Genomic DNA, 21,237 nt, shown 5'->3' on the forward strand with positions numbered 1-21,237 from the left:
GGTTTCCTTAAAGGAAAATCCTGCCTGACAAACCTAGTGCAAATTTTGAGGAAATTTGTAGGAAGACAAGTAGGCTAGACAAGGGAGATGCAATGGATGCTGTATATTTGGACTTTCAGAAGGCCTTTGACAAGGTGCCACACATGAGGCTGCTAAACTAGATAAGAGTCCATGGAATTATGGGAAAGTTACATATGTGGATAGAGCGTTGGTTGATTGGCGGGAAACAGAGAGTGGGAATAAAGGCATCCCCATTGAGTCCTGACGAAGGGTCTCGGCCCGAAACGTCGACAGTGCTTGTCCTTATAGATGCTGCCCGGCCTGCTGTGTTCCACCAGCATTTTGTGTGTGTTGTTGTATAAAGGCATCCCATACTGGTTGGCTGCCGGTTACCAGTGGTGTTCCACAGGGGTCCGTGTTGGGGCCGTTTCTTTTTACATTGTGTATCAACTATTTGGATTATGGAATAGATGGCTTTGTGGCTAAGTTTGCTGATGATACAAAGATAGGTGGAGGGGCCCGTAGTGCTGAGGAAACAGAATCTGCAGAGAGACTTGGATAGATTGGGGGAATGGGCAAAGAAGTGGCAAATGAATTACAATGTCGGAAAGTGTATGGTCATGCACTTTGGTAGAAGAAATAAACGGGCAGTCTACTATTTGAATGGGGAGAGAATTCAAAGTTCTGAAATGCAATGGGACTTGGGAGTTCTCGTGCAGGATACCCTTAAGGTTAACCTCCAGGCTGAGTCGGTGGTGAAAAAGGTGAATGCAATGTTGGCTTTCATTTCTAGAGGAATAGAGTATAGGAGCAGGGATGTGATGTTGAGGCTCTATAAGGCAATGGTAAGACGTCACTTGGAGTATTGTGTGCAGTTTAGGGCTCCTTATTTATGAAAGGATGTGCTGACATTGGAGAGGGTTCAGAGAAGATTCACTAGAATGATTCTGGGAATGAGAGAGTTAACATATGAGGAACGTTTGACCGCTCTAGGACTGTACTCCTTGGAGTTTAGAAGAATGAGGGGGGACCTCATAGAAACATTTTGAATGCTGAAAGGCATGGACAGAGTGGATGTGGCGAAGTTGTTTCCCATGGTGGGGGAGTCTAGTACGAGAGGACGGGACTTGAGGATTGCAGGGCGCCCATTCAGAATGGAGATGCAAAAAAATTTTTTTAGCCAGAGGGTGGCGAATCTGTGGAATTTGTTGCCACGGGCGGCAGTGGAGGCTGGGTCATTGGGTGTATTTAATGCAGAGATTGATAGGTATCTGAGTAGTCAGGGCATCAAAGGTTATGGTGAGACGGCGGGGGAATGGGACTCAAGGGGAGATTGGATCAGCTAATGTTGAAATGGCGTAGCAGATTTGATGGGCTGAATGGCCGACTGCTGCTCCTTTGTCTTATGGTGATTCCTGTGTATACACCCTGGAAGCCTCAGGAAATGATCATGATCATGAATCAGGCCCCAGATAGAAAAGAAAAACCAGCACAGTTTGCTCAGTGTGTCCACAGTACTACACAAATGTTTACTGCAACTCCGCAAGATTTATTCAGTCTCTGCTGCATGATTCTCTCAGCTGATGAGGGGCGGAAATGGAAGGCAGAATTGAGATACCAAACCTATCAGGAGTTACAGGTGGAAAACCATAATGGGAATGAACAGACAGACCAGATTATTCAGGCCTTGGAAAGGGCTCTCCAGCAACCTGTAAACATCACTAAAGTACCTGAATGCAAATCTAAGCCTGGGGAATCAGGACCAGACTATTGAGAGTGATTTGTGGCCTGCTACGGCACCTTTGCAGGAGACCAAGACTTTAATGATGGGAATCTGTCCCCCCAGTTCAATGCCCTACTGCCCCAATGCTTACCAACTGAGTTAGCCAACATGATTAAAACAAATAATATTGATTGGCCTGACAATGACCGAAACCGAATGCGACAAGCTTTGACATATTATTGGGACCCGGCTTTCGAATCCCGATCAACCCTTAAGGGAACTAATATTAAAGGTGAATATGCTCAGCCGGAAGAAGGACGCGAGCGGGCTACATCTGGGGATCAGAAATGGGAACAAGAACCTACCAAGGGACAGGTGGGGACAACAACCCGTTTAGAAATGAACAAGCAAGGATGCTTCCTACTGTGAGTTCCACCCCTCAGGAAGAGCCCAATGTAATATTGACAGTTGCTGGAATTTCAATTCCGTTTATGATTGATATGGGGCATCCACAACCACTCTCGATCAGGAAACAGTATTGGAAAAGGGATTCCAGTTATCAGACGCTACAATCACTCTGTCAGGGTTGGAAGGCACGGAACATATGTATTCCCGTACCCAGCCACTGCAGGTGGAATTCCAGGGGAACCAGTGTGAGGTTTCATTTACAGTCACCACCAGACGGGGGTGTAATCTAGCAGGGAGAGACTTGCTCTGTCCGTTGGAAGTCGAGATTCTATGCACGGACAAGGGTATCACCCTGGGACTAGTGAACAACCGAGAGCTTCCCCAGTTTCCGAATCCCCAGTGGTGGGCACTTAATCTGGACTCCACCATGTTTGAACCCCTTCTGTCAGCGGCCGACCCCTACGTGACTCTGTGCTTTGACCCATGAGGGACAGAAGTTCCCAGTCACGGTGATTGGAGAGGTTCAAGGAAGAGAGGGCAGTGCATTACTGGCTGAAGTTCCGGATTTCCTTTGGCGACAGACAGGACTGGTGGTCCCCATACCTGAGGCAACGTTTTCTGAGGATGGAAGCTCTTTTGTGGATCCAGCAGGGAAATGATGCGATAGTGATGGACAGTGAAGTAATTGAGCAGGCCTCTTTTGAAGCTTATGCATTTGGGATTGTACATGACTATGGGGCTTTGGGGATTCCTGACTTCCTCTGGCCACCCCATTAGTAATGCCACCTTTGTAAACAACTTACTCACCGCTCTACAGCTACCTCGAGTTTTGGCTGTTATTAAATGTGCAGCCCATACTCGGAAATTAGTTGATTACATTAACTGATTCAGAATTGGCTTGCCTGCAGAAAACATAGGGTCAAGATGGATGGAGTACATTTGGATTAGGGGGTTGTGACTAGTGGTGTCCCACAAGGATCTAATCTGGAACCTCTACTTTTTGTGATTTTTATTAACAACCTGGATGTGGGGGTAGAAGGGTGGGTTGGCAAGTTTGCAGATGACACAAAGGTTGGTGGTGTTGTGGATAGTGTAGAGGATTGTCGAAGTTTGCAGAGAGACATTGATAGGATGCAGAAGTGGGCTGAGAAGTGGCAGATGGAGTTCAACCCAGAGAAGTGTGAGGTGGTACACTTCTTTGTAAGGACAAACTCCAAGGCAGAGTACAAAGTAAATGGCAGGGTACTTGGGAGTGTGGAGGATCAGAGGGATCTGGGGGTACATGCCCACAGATCCCTGAAAGTTGCCTCACAGAGATAGGGTAGTTAAGAAAGCTTATGGGGTGTTAGCTTTCATAAGTCGAGGGATAGAGTTTAAGAGTCATGGGGTAATGATGCAGCTCTATAAAACTCTGGTTAGGCCACACATGGAGTACTGTGTCCAGTTGTGGTCGCCTCAGTATAGGAAGGATGTGGAAGCATTGGAAAGGGTACAGAGGAGATTTACCAGGATGCTGCCTGGTTTAGAGAGTATGGATTATGATCAGAAATTAAGGGAGCTAGGGCTTTACTCCCTGGAGAGAAGGAGATTGGGAGGAGACATGATAGAGGTGTACAAGATATTAAGAGGAATAGATAGAGTGGACAGCCAGCACCTCTTCCCCAGGGCACCACTGCTCAGTACAAGAGGTTGTGGCTTTTAGGTAAGGGGAGGGAAGTTCAAGGGGGATATTAGATGAAGGTTTTTTACTCAGAGAGTTGTTGGTGTGTGGAATGCACTGCCTGAGTCAGTGGTGGAGGCAGATACACTAGTGAAATTTAAGAGACTACTAGACAGGTATATGGAGGTATTTAAGGTGGGGGATAATATGGGAGGCAGTGTTAGACAGTCGGCACAACAGTAACGTGGATCTGTTTACGTGTACGTGTGGGGTAATTGGTGGGGAAGTTGTGGGGCTACTGGTGGAGTGGAAGGACATTGGGGATGTGGGTTATCGGACACAGTGTGACCCGGGAGGATGGGTCCTATGGCAGATTAAGTTGTAAGCAAAGGAGGATCTGGTCCATTGCATCAGACAGCTTTCAGGAAGCAACAAATCTCTCTTTATATTAATCACTGTCTAATCTTGCTGCTAACATTGTGTTTGTCACAGAGCCCAGAGTCTGGGAACAGCTCGATGGTGGGAACAGCTCGATGGTGATGACGAGAGGCAGTTTACTGGAGTCAAGGCCCATGCCTCGTGGAGCTCCCCAGGGTAACACACATTGCTACTTGTCATCGATGTCAATAATCTGGTTGAGAATGTACAGGATATGGGTAGTGAGCTTGCAGCAAGTAATTTCAAACAATTACTCATTTTTGCAAGATAGTAAATATAGACACCCCTCTTTCCCTCTCCACCCTCAGAACCGACCAAAAGCTACTTCAGAAGATGTATGTTCTTCAAATGAGCAAACACTGAGGGAATGTGTGTGACTTTAAAGAGCTGGGACACTGACTGTACATTACCAGACCTGGAGTGATTATAACTGGGTCTGACAGAGATAACTGATACTTCTGGGCACATTCATTCTCACCTCAACTATTCCCTACCTTATTTTGTATAGATATGTAATGTGTAAAGGACCAGTGTTTGAGTAAGTAAGACTCACCAAACTTTCTCCTGACTGAATCACTGGAAACCCTGAGTCAGAAGGGTTCTCTCCAGTCGGTGCTCTCAGTCCTCGGGCTGGTTCACTTGCTGCTGTTTCCTCATCTTCAGTCGTGGTTTGCTTCCAGTTGTGGGTTTTTCTTCCAATAAATCTCTCACCACAGGTCTAACTTTAACATAAATGATAATGAAGCACGTTAACAATACAAAGGAGAACAAAAAATTTCTACTCACTGAAATCTAAACATTGAAGACAAATATAATGATCTCAGTGAACAAATCTGTAATTGTCCCTGACACGTCACAAAACCTGATATGGGATAGGAAGGAGTCATCGTTCAGTCATGGTCAGATATAAGATGCAGGAACAGAATTAGGTGATTCGATCCATCGAGTCTGCTCCACCACTCAACCATGGCTGAGATTTATTCCAACACCATATTCCTGTCTTCCTCCTGTAACCCTGAAGCTACTTAGCAATCATGAATATAGTAATCTCTGCCATAAATATACCCAAATGACAGCCTCAACCAACCTCTGTGGCAACAAATTACACAGATCAGACATCTTTTGGCTGAAGAAATTTTTCTCATCTCAGTTTTGAAGGGAAGCATCTTTATTCTGAGACTATGCTGTCAGATCACAGACTCCCCGTCTAATGGAAACATCCTCTCCACGTCCACTGTATTCAGGCTTTTCAGCATTCGGTAGGTTTACTTAACCACCCCCTCCCCTTTCACCCCCCTCTGAACTCCATTGAGCACAGCCCCATAACCATCAAATGCTCCTCATACATAAAGCCGATCATTCCTGAGATTATTCATGTGAACCTTGTTAGCAACAACTGCACTGAACACATTCCCAAGTATAACAGACAATCAGGAAATTTAAACCACTCCAGAGTGAATGGAATAAAAAGAAACTGGAATCACCAGAATCGCTCAACAGGTCAGGAACTGCTGAGGGGAGAGCAACAAATTTAAGGACTCAGGTTCACAACCTTTTGTCAGAATGGATTCAGAATTTCTCATTTTTAGTGCAGATCTCCAGCCACTTGAGTTTCTGTTTGATTTCCACTGTCTGACAGACAGGTGACAGTGAGGAGGAATTTCCAAACACAGTCCGAACACCGCCCCCCCCCCCCCCCCCAGGTTTATTTCTACTGGTTCAAACACAGAACAGCCCATTTACTCACAGCCTCTCCTTGTGAGGGATGGAATGGGAACTCATTCCCTCCTCAGACTGGCAGTCATTGCTTCCAAAGGAACTCCAGAAACAAACATCTGATCCCACACCAGAAATACTCACTCAACACCTCATAAACCTGGGCAGCTTGATCCCCGGGTCCATTTTACTTGGATCTAACAGGGGTGCAGTGCTGCCGGAGCTCACCGGAACGCCACTCCAGCACCTCCATAAAAAACAGTCAAAATAAACAAGAGGGGAATTTAACAGCGGCCGCATATTAAATAGATGGAAACTTACAGAAGTGGGGGTTGGGGAGAGGGGTTGGTGGCTGGTGGGGAAAATACCACTAATAACATTAGGATAGGATATCTGATTGTTTTTGGTGAAATCCAGGAGCTGTGACTGTGGTGATCCGTGGATTATTTGCTAATACAAAACTAAATTTATCTCACAAACAACCCTATGGCTTCTAAGCAAACAACGTTAACTTGCTTGATAATTATATTTTGTGATAATTAGTGAATGCAACCGTGCGCTACTTTGTCATATTATTAAATTAAGTATTATATGTTTTATTGTACCAGTTATATACTGAAATGTTGTGATTGGCTATAATCTTAACTTATGACTTAACTATCACTATATTTCTGTGGAGCTCTGGAATACATATATATTTCTTTCATCTTGCTAGACATTATAAAAAGGCATATTCTCATATATTTGTATACACACACATATATATATTTGTGTACCTGCTCATTACATATATGTTACGTGAATGGGGCAAGGAAGAGAAATGAGCAGGTACAAAAATTGGGTGTGACATACAAGGGGTGATTGATAATTTCGTGGCTGAAGGTGGAAGGTCAATTTTACAAAACCTTTCCAGCATCTGCAGATTTCCTCGTGTTTACAAAACCTAGCTATTTTCAATTATCTGTAACAGAAATACCACAAAAGTTATTAATTTCAAACTTTCTGCATAATCACTCCTCGAGTTGAACGACACGTACAAGTACCGAGAGCTGTATAACTTCAGGCCTTCTAACTTAGGCCACGAGCTTATCAATCACCCCTAGTACAGCTCCGGCAGCAAAAAATTGGCGATGCACCCCTGCTCCAGCCGCAGAGCTCAATGCAACCGGCCCAGATTCACACAATCTCGGGATCAACTCTGACTCACCCCCGCTCGAATCGGAGAACCGCCAACAACAGATGCAGTGAGCAAACCGCATGCGTTTAGCAGGAGGTTCTCCGCAGCACCACCAGTGTCCGGAGGTCTTCACATCGTCGCCGGTGGCCGGAGGTACGCACAGCGCCACCGGTGGCCGGAGGCGGGAGGGACAACGGAGAGGTAAATTACAAACACGACGAAGTCTGCAGATGCTGGAAATTCAGAGCAACACAAACAAAATGCTGGCGGGACTCAGCCGGCCGGGCAGCATCTATCGGAAAGAATCAATTCCAGTTGAACCCTGCTTCAGGATTGAGATGGAATGGGGGAAAAATTTGAATAAAATCGGGGCGGGGGAGGAAATGTCTCGCTGGAAGGTGATAAGTGATGCCAGGTAGGTGGGAAAGCTCAAGAGCAGAAGAAAATAGAGTCTAATAGGAGAGGAGAGTGGAGAATAGGAGAAAGGGATGGAGCATCGGACCCAGAGAGCAGAGATAAGCAGGTGAGAGGATGTAAAAAGTCAGAGAGGGAGTGGGAGGGAGGGGTGTGAGGGAAATTTGTTCACAGGAAGGAGTAATCGATACTTATGCTATCAAGTTGGGGAAGGGGGTACCCAGACGGAATATGAGGTGCTGATCCTGGACTCTGAGGGTGGCCTCATCTTGGCGCAAGAGGACACGATGGGTTGACATGTCGGAACTGGAATGGGCATCGGAATGAAAATGCTTAGACACCGGGAAGTCCTGCTCGGAGCGGAGAGTTCAACGGTTAATTTATTATCAAATCAGGTATCTATAAACAACTGCAAGTTTTCTTTCTTCTCCAGAGAGCCACGAAAGAAAGAAAAAGCATGAAAGTCATTCAGAGAAAAACATCGAACTCTCACCTCACCCCCCCGCATCAAGAAGAACAGCATCCCAATCATCAACCCCCAAAAAACACTCCTACCCCGCACAACTGCGGAGCAGCCGCTGTCGCCAGTGTAGAGGCGGCCGCATCGGGAGCAGCGGACACAACAGGCGACCCCGGAAGATTGACAGGTGAAGTGTCGCCTCACCTGGAAGGATGTTTGGACAACGGAGAGAGTTCGGCCGTCCGGCCCTTTCACTGTGACACCCCGAACTCCACATCAAATCTGTCCAAACGAATCTGGGTGAACTTTAATGACCAATAAATATAATTCCTCTCAGCGATCAGCTGTCTGAGTGATTCCCTGACTCTGAGAGGAAGGGGTATCTATGGTCCACACTGTCAGGGTGTTGAGTTTACCGGGAGACAAAGACTGCAGGGACGAGAGGTTTTCTGTTGACTAATACACTGTGTGTGGACCCCGCTGGCAATTCTGGTGTTGTGACCCGAATCGAGACAAACACCACGCTGCCCACTCCACCAACAACACGGCACAGCCGGACACATAACAGGGGACTTTTCATCCCACAACACTGGATTCAGTGATGAAACCCGTGACTAATGTTGTTGTCCCACTGAAAAGTCCATTAAGGTGCTTTTAAATAGAGAGATAGATACTTTATTCATCCCCATGGGGAAATTCAACATTTTTTTCCAATGTCCCATACACTTGTTGTAGCAAAACTAATTACATACAACACTTAACTCAGTAAAAAAGCATTAATAATAGCTTTTAAAAAGTTCTTAAGTCCTGGCGGTTGAATTGTAAAGCCTAATGGCATTGGGGAGTATTGACCGCTTCATCCTGTCTGAGGAGCATTGCATCGATAGTAACCTGTCGCTGAAACTGCTTCTCTGTCTCTGGATGGTGCTATGTAGAGGATGTTCAGGGTTTTCCATAATTGACCGTAGCCTACTCAGCGCCCTTCGCTCGGCTACTGATGTTAAACTTTCCAGTACTTTGCCCACGACAGAGCCCGCCTTCCTTACCAGCTTATTAAGACGTGAGGCGTCCCTCTTCTTAATGCTTCCTCCCCAACACGCCACCACAAAGAAGAGGGCGCTCTCCACAACTGACCTATAGAACATCTTCAGCATCTCACTACAGACATTGAATGACGCCAACCTTCTAAGGAAGTACAGTCGACTCTGTGCCTTCCTGCACAAGGCATCTGTGTTGGCAGTCCAGTCTAGCTTCTCGGCTAACTGTACTCCCAGATACTTGTAGGTCTTAACCTGCTCCACACATTCTCCATTAATGATCACTGGCTCCATATGAGGCCTAGATCTCCTAAAGTCCACCACCATCTCCTTGGTCTTGGTGATATTGTGACGCAGGTAGTTTGAGTTGCACCATATCACAAAGTCCTGTATCAGTTTCCTATACTCCTCCTCCTGTCCATTCCTGACACACCCCACTATGGCCGTGTCATCAGCGAACTTCTGCACATGGCAGGACTCCGAGTTATATTGGAAGTCTGATGTGTACAGGGTGAACAGGACCGGAGAGAGTACGGTTCCCTGCGGCGCTCCTGTGCTGCTGACCACCGTGTCAGACCTACAGTCTCCCAACCGCACATACTGAGGTCTATCTGTCAAGTAGTCCACTATCCAATCCACCATGTGAGAGTCTACTCCCATCTCCGTTAGTTTATGCCTTAAGATCTTGGGCTGGATGGTGTTAAAGGCACTAGAGAAGTCCGTCTCCCGCTCAGGCGCCGACCGCCTCCTCAGAGCGGAGAAAACCTCAAAGTAAATGTCCGCTTTCTGATTTATTTCTATTTCCCTCCGAGGGAAGTTGGGGCGTTTGTGAAGCGTCTCCTGCGGCCGGAGTCTGATGTATCGCCGAGAGGTAGGAGGGGACCACTCGGCCCATCGGTTTGATGCCGGTTCCCTGGGGAGGGAGGGAGAGGGGGGATTTTATTGCAAGGATGAAGATGGTGTAAGAGGGGGCGGACAGGATGTTTGTCCCGGTGGGGACAGGAGGGCTCATCTGTGGAAATGTCCGAGCCCACCGTGGTGTCGAGCAGAGAGATTCACCACATTGGGGGCAAACACCGGCAGACTGTTGCCCTGCAAGCGGGGCCAGTGGTCCGGGCAAAGTGACAATTATTTGTGCTTTGTTGAGATTGTACCTGGAATATGGTGTAAAATCCCGATCCCCATACTAACACGGGTTATACAGACCAAAGAACAAACTGCCGGAGGAACACAGCGGGTCGGGCAGCATCTGTGGAGGGAAATGGACCGTCAACATTTCGGGCCGAGACCCTCCCTCTGGACTGAGAGTGGACGGGAAATAGTCAGAGAACAGAGGTGAGGGGTCGGGGATGGGGCAAGAGCTGGGGAGAGAGTGGTGGATCCAGGCGAGGGGGGAGGTGGGAAGGTGGAAATAGTGACACGGGTGGGAGGTGAGTAGTTGGGGCAACACGGGGCTGCAGAAGATGGAAATTAATTCCACAGAGGATTAACAAAGAGGTTAGAGAGTATTTGTTATAGAGAGTGCAATGAAGATTCACCAGACAGATCCCTGGGGTGGTGGGGTCATCATATGAAGAAAGATGAAATGCGATAATCCTTTCATTTAGAGAATCGAGGACTGAGACACATTGAAATGCCCAACATCATTATCGGTTGAACCAGGGATTCCAGTCTCTGAAACAGGGATGGACTGTCCGGGACTGAGATGAGGGGAAATGTCTCCACTCAGAGTGTGGTGAATGTCTGTAAATCCCCACCACAGAGGGCGGTGAAGACTCGGTGATCGTCCTCACGTAAAACAGAGGCCGGCAGATGTGTGCAGACCGAAGGGGTGGAGGAAATGAGGATCGGACAGAAACATGTGGCTGAGATGGGAGAGCAGCCGCCATCTTGCTGATGGTTAGAGGGGCTGAATGGCCTCTTCCTGCTGTTTCAGTGTTCCTGTCCAGCAAGGCTCCGGAGGAATGTGAATATAAATTAGTGTTTATAAACACAGAACTGATTTAAATGAAAAGTGAACATTTCCTGTTTGGGTTTGAATTATGTTTTGGACCGGGATGGGAATTAAGCCGGTGACTCTGTGACCTGCAGGTGGAGGGAAAGGAATCGGGGAAGATATGGTGTGGAAAAATAATCAAGTATCTGGTGTAAATATGGAATAATGTGGGGAATGTGGTGGATGGGTCGGGCAGTGTGTGAGGGGCGAGGAGCAGAGTCACCAGTTCAGGAGGGAGACCCTCCACCCGTCACCTGATCCCGTTTCCCATTCATGTTTTTCTGCAGATCTGCAGTATCTGCGGGTCACTGCTCTACGTGTCCGTGTAGCTTCATCTTTCACCCGTTCAGACAAGGCAGTGAGATCCGGATCTGTCACGTCCTCTCATTGTGGGTGGACAATGTCTTTTTCCTGCAATATTTTCTGCATGTTTCATTAACTGTTTCGACGTGCTGAACTGCAGCCGATGTTTCTGGGTGTCTGACCCGTTTATGTGAGAATTTAGCCATTTGTATTTATCTGAGCTTCTCATAAATGTGTAAAGTTTAATTCAGCTTCACTTCAGAATTTCCAAAGCAACACCCAGTCAGTCAAATTGCTCCACACAATTAAAAGAGCTTATTACTTTTTTTCCCATTTTTGTACTATATATATGTATATTCTTATTTTAAATCACAATTGTTAAAATCTATTGTTATGAATTAGGTTCTACTGCTGCCACAGGGACAACGAATTTCATGTCATATGCCGGTGTTATTAAACCTGATTCTGATATTGATATGGGAGACACACCACCGGTCACCTGATCCCAGTTACCACAGATCGTAATGTGAGATTGAAGCATTTTCCATATATTTGCTTTCCACAGAAATGACAACAGTTCAGTTTCCTTCTGCGGTTCCAGAGCAGAAGCTCAGTCTGTCTAATATTTCCACACAATTAAAATGGGGAATTTGTACTGAGCTACAGTGAAAATCTTGCCTGATGTACCATCCACACAGATCAATACATTACAACACTACATTGAGCTGATATACGACAAAACACTCACTGTAACTAAGCACTGTGCTACTGTTACGTACCCCGTAACTGGGTCACTTACCAGCAAAGATAGAGAGGTCCGTTGAAGTCTGATGGTACTATTTTTAGAAGTCTTTATTTATAAAGGGGCACAAAAATAGGATTAATACAAGCATTCATATAATATATGTCGTCAATACTCAATCTAAAGAGCGGGTATAATCATAATCATCAATAAGAAATAACTCTATCGTTTGTCTCGGGGTTACTGTATTGTCCGATGAAGAAATAAAAGTCAATTGTCATTAAAGATGCAGCTCTTTTTCAGGTTGGGGAGAGAGACAGTCTTAAACTTGCCCGGGTCTTTTGATGAGGCCAATCCGTTGCGTCGGGGGAGTTGGTTCCCCGTTGTTAGTTCAAAGTCGTTTTCTGTGGTATCAGCCACCGGTTCCCTTGTCTGGCATGTGGCTTCCTTCAAATGGCTTCCCGCTATTACGGGATCGCTAGCGTTTCTTCTGGTGCGTCTGAGGGGCCGTCTCTACAGCCCCTCTTTATCTTGACTCGCAGGGTAGTAGATGTCAATCAGGTTGGGGGTGATGCAATCTCGCTCTCAACCAGCCCACTTTGCCCGAGGGCTTGCACGTAGCATAGTCCCCAATCCACAAATATGTCTCCAAGAGACAATAGCCAATGTCGCGTCATTTTGCATCGTCGGGGAACGAGGCATTCGGCACGTCTCTCTCCCATTTCCTGGGTCCACTGACCCAACCCACTAGTGCCCTTGCGGTTCTCACAAAGGAGGGGGCTGCGGGCATAACACTGCAGAGAAAGTGCAGTGCAGATAGACATATGGTGCAGGGTCACGTCGAGTTACATTGTGAGGCCGAGTCCATTTTATCATTCATTTGGCTTATAACCACAGACAGGAAGCCATCCTTTAGCCTGGTGTTACGCACTTTAAGGCTTTTGTATCTCTTCCCCGATGGGGGAGCGGATTTGCAGCAAGAATGTCCAGGTTATGGGCTTCTTTGTGTACATGGCCTGCTTTTCCGAGGGAGGGGAAGTGTAGGAAGAGTCCATGGAGGGGAGGCTTGTTTCCCTGATGTTCTCTGTTCTCCAAAGTTCGCTGCAGTTCCTTGCAGTCATGGGCAGAGCAGTAGCCATACGAAGACGTGAAGTATCGACAAGGAGCTCAGAGACCTCGGCCTTCACCCTGCCTTGTGTAGCTGGATCCTGGACTTCCTGTCCGATCGCCAGCAGGTGGTAAGAGTGGGCCCCATCCCCTCTGTCTCTCTGACCCTCAGCACACATACCCCATAGGGTTGTCTCTTTGGCCCTGTCTTTTACTCTTTGTGCACCCATGAGTTGCGTTGCCACCCACAGCTCCAATCTGCTATTGAAATTTGCTGACAGCACTACATTGATTGGCCTAAACCGAAATACTGATAACAATCAATCAAATGCCTTCTGACAAGGCTCGGTCCAAACAAACTTTTCACCCTTCTTCAGGAGATTAGTCAGAGGAAGAGCGATAGCGGCAAAGTTCTTACAGAACTTACGATAATATCGATCCATTCCCAGAAACCTTCTAAGAGCCTTCTTAGCAGTCAGAATAGGAACTTGAGAAATTGCCTGGACTTTTGCCCGAACAGGAGCCAAAGTGCTTTGACCAACAACATAGCCAAGACAGGTCACACTGGCATGGCCAAATTCACTCTTAGCCAAGTTAACTGTAAGATTGTCCTAGGAAAGCCTGTCAAATAGCTTTTCTACTGCAGAGATATGCTCTTCCCAAGTGTCACACCCTGTAACTAAGTCATCGATATAGGTATCTGTGTGTTCTAACCCTCGAATTACAAAATCAATCATTCTCTGGGATGTTCCTGGAGCATTTTTCCTTCCAAAAGGCAAAACATTGTATTCATACAACCCAGATGGTGTCACAAATGCAGAAATTTCTCTACCTCTGTCCGTCAATGGAACACATCAATACCCTTTCAACAGATTAATCTTTGTAAGAAATTAGCTTTTCCAGCCTTATCGATGCAATGATCCACTCTAGGGATAGGATAGGCATCTGTTTTTGTTACTGCATTTACCTTTCTATTATCAGTGCAAAATCTAACATGACCATCAGGTTTGGGCACAATACTGCAGGGTGACTCCAATCTCATTTTGAAGGCCTAATAATACCATTCTCCAGCATATACTCAATTCCCTGGTCAGCCAATTTACACTTTTCTATGTTCATGCAATATGGGTGTAGTTTAATCTGTTTGGCTTAACCAACATCTGCATCATGTACTATGACCGTGGTTTGCTTGGGAACATTGGGAAATAAGTCTTTAAACTTCAGAATTAATTCCTTCAGCTGTTGTTGTTGCTTTGGCTGCAGATGAGACAACTTGTTATCAATGTTTTCTGGAACAACCGAGTTCATTAGCCTAACTGGGACCATGTTTGGCTTGTGAAAAGTCTCAGACGAGTCAATTGTTTCATTCTCAGGGTTGCCAGTTTCATTTGTTTTGACAACAACACACACAGATGGTACCTGCCTGTCAAAAAAGGCTTTATCATATTTATGTGTACCACCTGTGTTAGTTCAAGTCAGTTGGGTGTTTTACTAACATAATTCACATCATTAGTTTGGGAGACTATTTCATACGGTCTATTGAATTTCGCCTGAAGTGGATTTGTCAACATAAGGCAAGCAGCTTATCTCCCACCTGGTATTTTCATTCGCAAGCCCGCTTATCAAACCAACACTTCATTTTTTCTGGAGAAATCTTTAAGTTTTGTCTCGCTAGACTACAGGCTTGGTGTAGTTTATTTTTGAACTTCAAATCATAGTCTAACGAGTTAACATCAATCCACCGTTCCTTTTAACAAGGTCAAAGGTCACTCTGCAACCAAATACAAGTTCAAATGGAGTAAAGCCCAGTGATTCCTGTACTGACTCTCTTTCTGTGGACAAAAGCAAATGTATTCCTTCATCACAGTCTTTTCCATTTTCAACACAATATGTCTTAATCATTGTTTTGAGAGTAGAATGAAATCTTTCTAAAGCCCCTTGTGATTCTGTATGGTACGCAGATGATGCAATTTGTTTTGCTCCCAGTTCAGAAACTACCTGCTGGAATAATCCAGATGTAAAATTACATCCTCGATCAGACTGGATTTCTTTAGGCAAATCGAATAACGTGAAAAACTCGGTAAGAGCCTTCGCCACAGTTTTAGCTTTAATTTTTCTGAGAGGTATTGCCTCTGGGAATCTGGATGCAGTACACATAATAATTAGCAGGTACTGATGGCCAGCTTTAGTCTTTAGCAATGGGCCAACACAATCCACTATAACGTTGGAAAAGGGTTCACCGAATGCAGGTACAGGCCACTGGGGTGAGCTCATTCGGTTTACCCACAACTTGACAAGTGCCTTTTGGAAACTCTTATTCAGGGTAAACATAACTTTATGAGTTAAAGCAAACTGATCTGCTAATCTAGCAGATTCCTGCATAGTGGCAGCATCATTTCCATCTAAATACGTCTTTATGTCATCAGGGACGCACCTTCTGAATTCTTCAATTAAAACCAACTCTCTCAAGCTGTTAAAATCATCATTTACATGTTCAGATGTGCACCAGCGGTCAATACACACAAATTTCTCATAAGCAAATTCCGTATGTCTGGTTCACAGATTTCTTCAAATTTCTAAACTTTTGCCTGTCTGCTTCTGGGACCAACTCGTAAGCTTTGAGCACAGCCTGTTTCACTATGTCATAATGTGTGGTGCGTGGCCATGTGGTTAAGGTGTTGAACTAGCGATCTGAAAGTCATAAGTTCGAGCCTGAGCCGAGGCAGCGTGTGTGTCCTTGAGCAAAGCACTGAACCACACACTGCTCCTGCACATTTATAGCCCAGTGGCGATGATTGGGGCAGCATAAATAAATAAATAATAAGCTGCTTCAGCAACTGTCAAAGCAGAATAGGCTTGCTAAGCCTCCCTCTTAATTACAGTTTATAAGAGAATTTTCTTTCTGCTTTTCTGCCTCTCCAGCCTGAAACTGCCTCTGCCTTTTCGGAGCCTCCATCTTTAATTTTTCTAACTTGTACTGGAACTCAAGCTCACTAGGTTTACTTTCAAGAAACACCCCCAACTCCTCCACTTTAAATACACCCTCAGATACATAATGTTCAGCTATTATCCTCTGCATCTGTGGCCTCCTCATTGTCAATTTCACCTTAGCAAGTATTAACGTTTTAGCAATACTCAACAACTCAATCCTTCTGGTGTCCTCTAATGCCTGAGAGGTTCACACTTCCAGATATCTATCAACATCCATTGCTGCTGATTTTCCACACACAAATAAATCAAAAGGGATTTCCCCAATGAAATCGATATTAAATCAATCCTTAAATTTGTTCATATCCCAGAAGCAGGCCCCATTTTGTTACAAACCGTAACGCTTTAGAAACGATCCAGCAGCAACAGACTACTCCCAATGGCCACACATTTTAATTCCACGTCCCATTCCCATTCTGATATGTCTATCCATGGCCTCCTCTACTGTCAAAATTAATCCAAACTCAGGTTGGAGGAACAACACCTTATATACCGGCTGGGTAGCCTCCAACCTGATGGGATGAATATTGACTTCGCTAACTTCCGTTAATGCCCCTCTTCAACTTCTTACCCCATCACTGACATATTTAATTGTTTGCCTGTTTTCCATGTCTCTCTGGTGCTTCCCCCCCACCTTTCTTTATCCAGAGGCCTCCTGTCCAATGATCCTTTCCTATCTCCAGCTCTGTATCACTTTTGCCAATCACATTCCCAGCTCTTAGCTTCATCCCACCCCCTCCGGTCTTCTCCTATCATTTCGCATTTCACCCTCCCCCCACTACTTTCAAATCTCTTAGTATCTTTCCGTTCAGTTAGTCCTGACGAAGGGTCTCAGCCTGAAATGTCGACAGTTCTTCTCCTTATAGATGCTGCCTGGCCTGCTGAGTTTCACCAGCATTTTGTGTGTGTTGTTTGAATTTCCAGCATCTGCAGATTTCCTCGTGAGTGTTATGTGTATAAATATAACTCTCAAACTATTGAGCTCAGGGGTAACAAGGCTTGGAGTCTTGAGATGGTAAAGTATGAAAGTTCAGTTCAACCACAGAATAGGTGATGAGAGAGAGATATTTGTAATCCAGGGTAAATGTTGAGAGAAGGCAATTATGTCGTATTCCACAGGTTCCATGGTGGTAAAACGAGACCAACAGTCGCTGTAGATTTTATCTGTCATCCTTCCAAATCCACATACTAATTATCACCCGAAGTGACTTGTCATAAGGGGTATCGTCTTCAAATGAATTACCACACCACAGCCAGGCAAGGGTTGACACATGTGGTCTCCGCAGGATACCCCAAATCAGATCCACTCCTATGGATCAAATGAGGTGACAGCCACACATTCGATGTACGGTGAATCGATAATTAGCCCACCCTTGTGGGCAAAGGAAAGTACCAAACAGTGACCCTTGGCCACTAGTTCCCTGGTTTCGATTCTTCCATTTTTCCTCCTTCGTCTCCGTCTGACTCTGAGTCTGTGGATTTGCCTTCTTAATCTCTCTCTCTTAAAATGACAGTCTACAGCAAACAAAACCTAGGGATTCATAACAATGGCCACTCCCCATTGTGAGCTGACAGGTGTGCCACTAGGTGGAATGACTGAGTGAATCCTTTCCCACATTGTCAGCAGGTGAACGGCTTCTCCCCAGTGTGAACTCGCTGATGTTTCTGTAGGTGGGATGACTGAGTGAATCCCTTCCCACATTCTGAGCAGGTGAATGGCCTCTCCCCAGTGTGAACTCGCTGGTGTCTCTGTTGGTTAGCTAACCGAGTGAATCCCTTCCCACAGACTGAGCAGGTGAATGGCTTCTCCCCAGTGTGAACTCGCTGATGTACCAGTAGGGTAGATGACTGAGTGAATCCCTTCCCACAGACTGAGCAGGTGAATGGCCTCTCCCCAGTGTGAACTCGCAGGTGATTCTGTAGGTGGGGTATGTGAGTGAATCCCTTCCCACAGACTGAGCAGGTGAATGGCTTCTCCCCAGTGTGAACTCGCTCATGTACCAGTAGGGTAGATGACTGAGTGAATCCCTTCCCACAGACTGAGCAGGTGAATGGCCTCTCCCCAGTGTGAACTCGCTGGTGATTCCGTAGGGTGGATAAATGAGTGAAGCTCTTCCCACAGACTGAGCAGGTGAATGGCCTCTCCCCAGTGTGAACTCGCTGGTGTCTCTGTTGGTTAGCTAACCGAGTGAATCCCTTCCCACAGACTGAGCAGGTGAATGGCTTCTCCCCAGTGTGAACTCGCTGATGTACCAGTAGGGTAGATGGCTGAGTGAATCCCTTCCCACAGACTGAGCACGTGAATGGCCTCTCCCCAGTGTGAACTCGCTGATGATTCCGTAGGGTGGATAAATGAGTGAAGCTCTTCCCACAGACTGAGCAGGTGAATGGCCTCTCCCCAGTGTGAACTCGCAGGTGATTCTGTAGGTGGGGTATGTGAGTGAATCCCTTCCCACAGACTGAGCAGGTGAATGGCTTCTCCCCAGTGTGAACTCGCTCATGTACCAGTAGGGTAGATGACTGAGTGAATCCCTTCCCACAGACTGAGCAGGTGAATGGCCTCTCCCCAGTGTGAACTCGCTGGTGATTCTGTAGGTGGGGTATGTGAGTGAATCCCTTCCCACAGACTGAGCAGGTGAATGGCTTCTCCCCAGTGTGAACTCGCTCATGTACCAGTAGGGTAGATGACTGAGTGAATCCCTTCCCACAGACTGAGCAGGTGAATGGCCTCTCCCCAGTGTGAACTCGCTGGTGACTCTGTAAATCAGATGACTGAGTGAATCCCTTCCCACATTCTGAGCAGGTGAATGGCCTCTCCCCAGTGTGAACTCGTTGATGACTCCATAAACCGGATGACCGAGTGAATCCCTTCCCACATTCTGAGCAGGTGAACGGCTTCTCCCCAGTGTGAACTCGCTGATGTCTCTGTAGGTTGGATGACTGAGTGAATCCTTTCCCACATTCTGAGCAGGTGAACGGTTTCTCCCCAGTGTGAACTCGCTGATGACTCTGTAGGCTGGAAGAGTCAGCAAATCTCTTCCCACATTCTGAGCAGGTGAACGGCTTCTCCCCAGTGTGAACTTGCTGGTGTCTCTGTTGGTGAGCTAACCGAGTGAATCCTTTCCCACATTCTGAGCAGGTGAACGGCTTCTCCCCAGTGTGAACTTGCTGGTGTCTCTGTTGGTGAGCTAACCGAGTGAATCCTTTCCCACATTCTGAGCACGTGAACAGTTTCTCCCCAGTGTGAACTCGCTGGTGAGCCATTAGGTCAGATGACAGAGTGAATCCTTTCCCAGAAATACAGCAGATGACCAGCCTCTGCCCTGTGTGGTGTGAACTGATTGGTGTGTCAACAGGTGGGATGACCAACTGAACCCCTTCTCACACACAGAACAGGTGAATGGCCTTGCCCAGTGTGAACTTGCTGATGTACCGTCAATTGTGATAACTGAGAGAATCCATTCCCACTGTCTGAGCAGGTGAAAGGCCTTTCTCCTGTGTAAATTACAGGCGTGTCAGTTGGTCAAATGACCAAGTGAATCCCTCCCCACAGTGTGAGCAGGAAGGGTGGTCAATTGGCTCCCTTGCTTCACTTCTTAAATATCTAGACAGAGACAACAAAACTGCTGTGCCGTGTTTGAGCTTCCTGGAGACGAATTCCTTCTCATTTTTAACCTGTAAAAAGATTTACAAAATCCATCAATGGGTGTAGGACAACATTTCAGATGAGATTACTTGAGTTACCAAGGTTTGATCTGGTATCACACTGTTACAGTGAGGTTCAACGGAAGTTGGACAGAGAAATCATCTCCTGACTGGGCAGAGTGCTGGTATCTGGAATGACCATCAATTCCCTGATGCTCTTCCTGTCTCTATAAGAATGGGGCATTTCTGCCGTCTCCAATCAGTGCCTTGGCTCAGTTTGACTCTCTCCATTGGTATTATTCCTTGATCCCACTGAGCTGCATGGGTTCCTCGCCCCACAGTAACTGAAACACTCTCACACAAATAGTCTTTTTTGACGTGCAGCTGGGATCTTCTTTTATGTATTATTAACTTAAAGTGCCACAGTTTTAACGCCATATAAAAAATTCTGAAATGACTGGTTGGTTCGCACAGCTGTCAAAAGGGGTTAGAGTGAATTTTTGTATTATTTCAGGTTCTTGTCACAATTATAGAACATTTCAACACAGAAACAGGTCCTTTGGGCCATCTAGTTTGTGCTGAACTATTTAAACTGCCCACTCCCACACCTCCAGGTACCAACACAAACCTCTTAAATGTTGAAATCGAGCTCGCATGCACCACTTGTGATGGCTGCTCATTCCACAGCCGGATAACCGTCTGAGTGAAGAAGTGTCCCCTCATGTTCCCCTTAACATTTCACCTTTCACCCTTAACCCATGGCCTCTGGTTGTCATCCCACCCAATCTTCGTGGAAAAAGCCAGCTTGCATTAACACTATCTGTGCCTCCATATCACAATCAAATCTCCCCTCAATCTTCTGCATTCCAAGGAATAAAGTCCTGATTTGTTGAATCTTTCCTTATAACCCAAGTCCTCCAGACATGGCAACATCCTTGTGAATTTTCTCTGAAATCTCTGAACTTCTTTTACATCTTTCCTGTAGGTAGGTGACCAAAACTGCACACAATACTTCAAATTAGGCCTCACCAATGTCTTCTAGAAGTCAACATAACATCCATCTATTGTTATCAGTACTTTGGTTCATGAAGGGCAATGGGCTGAAATCATTCTTCCCATCCCTATCTACCTGTGATACCACTTTCAGTGAATTAAGGACTTGTATTCCCAGGTCCCTTTCTTCTACAACACTCCTCCGTGCCCGACCAGTCACTGTGAAAGACCTCCCTTGGTAGGTCATACCAAAGTGCAACAACTCACACTGGTCTGCATTAAATTCCATTTTCCATTTCTCAAACCATTTTGCCACCTGGTCCAGATCACACTGCAAGCCATGATAGTCTTCCTCACTGTCCACTAGACCACCAATCTTGGTGTCATCCACAAATTTGCTGATCCAGTTAACCACACTATCATCCAGATT

At 46.0% G+C, this 21,237-nt stretch overlaps 1 protein-coding gene across 1 annotated transcript in view; it reads right to left on the reverse strand.

Moving 5' to 3' along the window:
* The window catches only part of LOC140722883 (uncharacterized), a 222,387-nt gene that overhangs the window by 183,430 nt on the left and 17,720 nt on the right, over positions 1 to 21,237 (reverse strand). Inside the window, 1 exon segment of the mRNA XM_073037517.1 lies at positions 17,784 to 19,844. Coding sequence (XP_072893618.1) covers positions 17,784 to 19,433 — 1,650 coding nt within the window. The 5' untranslated portion in view covers positions 19,434 to 19,844.

Source organism: Hemitrygon akajei, unplaced genomic scaffold (assembly GCF_048418815.1).
Source record: "Hemitrygon akajei unplaced genomic scaffold, sHemAka1.3 Scf000092, whole genome shotgun sequence".
In the NCBI taxonomy this organism is placed as follows: domain Eukaryota; kingdom Metazoa; phylum Chordata; class Chondrichthyes; order Myliobatiformes; family Dasyatidae; genus Hemitrygon; species Hemitrygon akajei.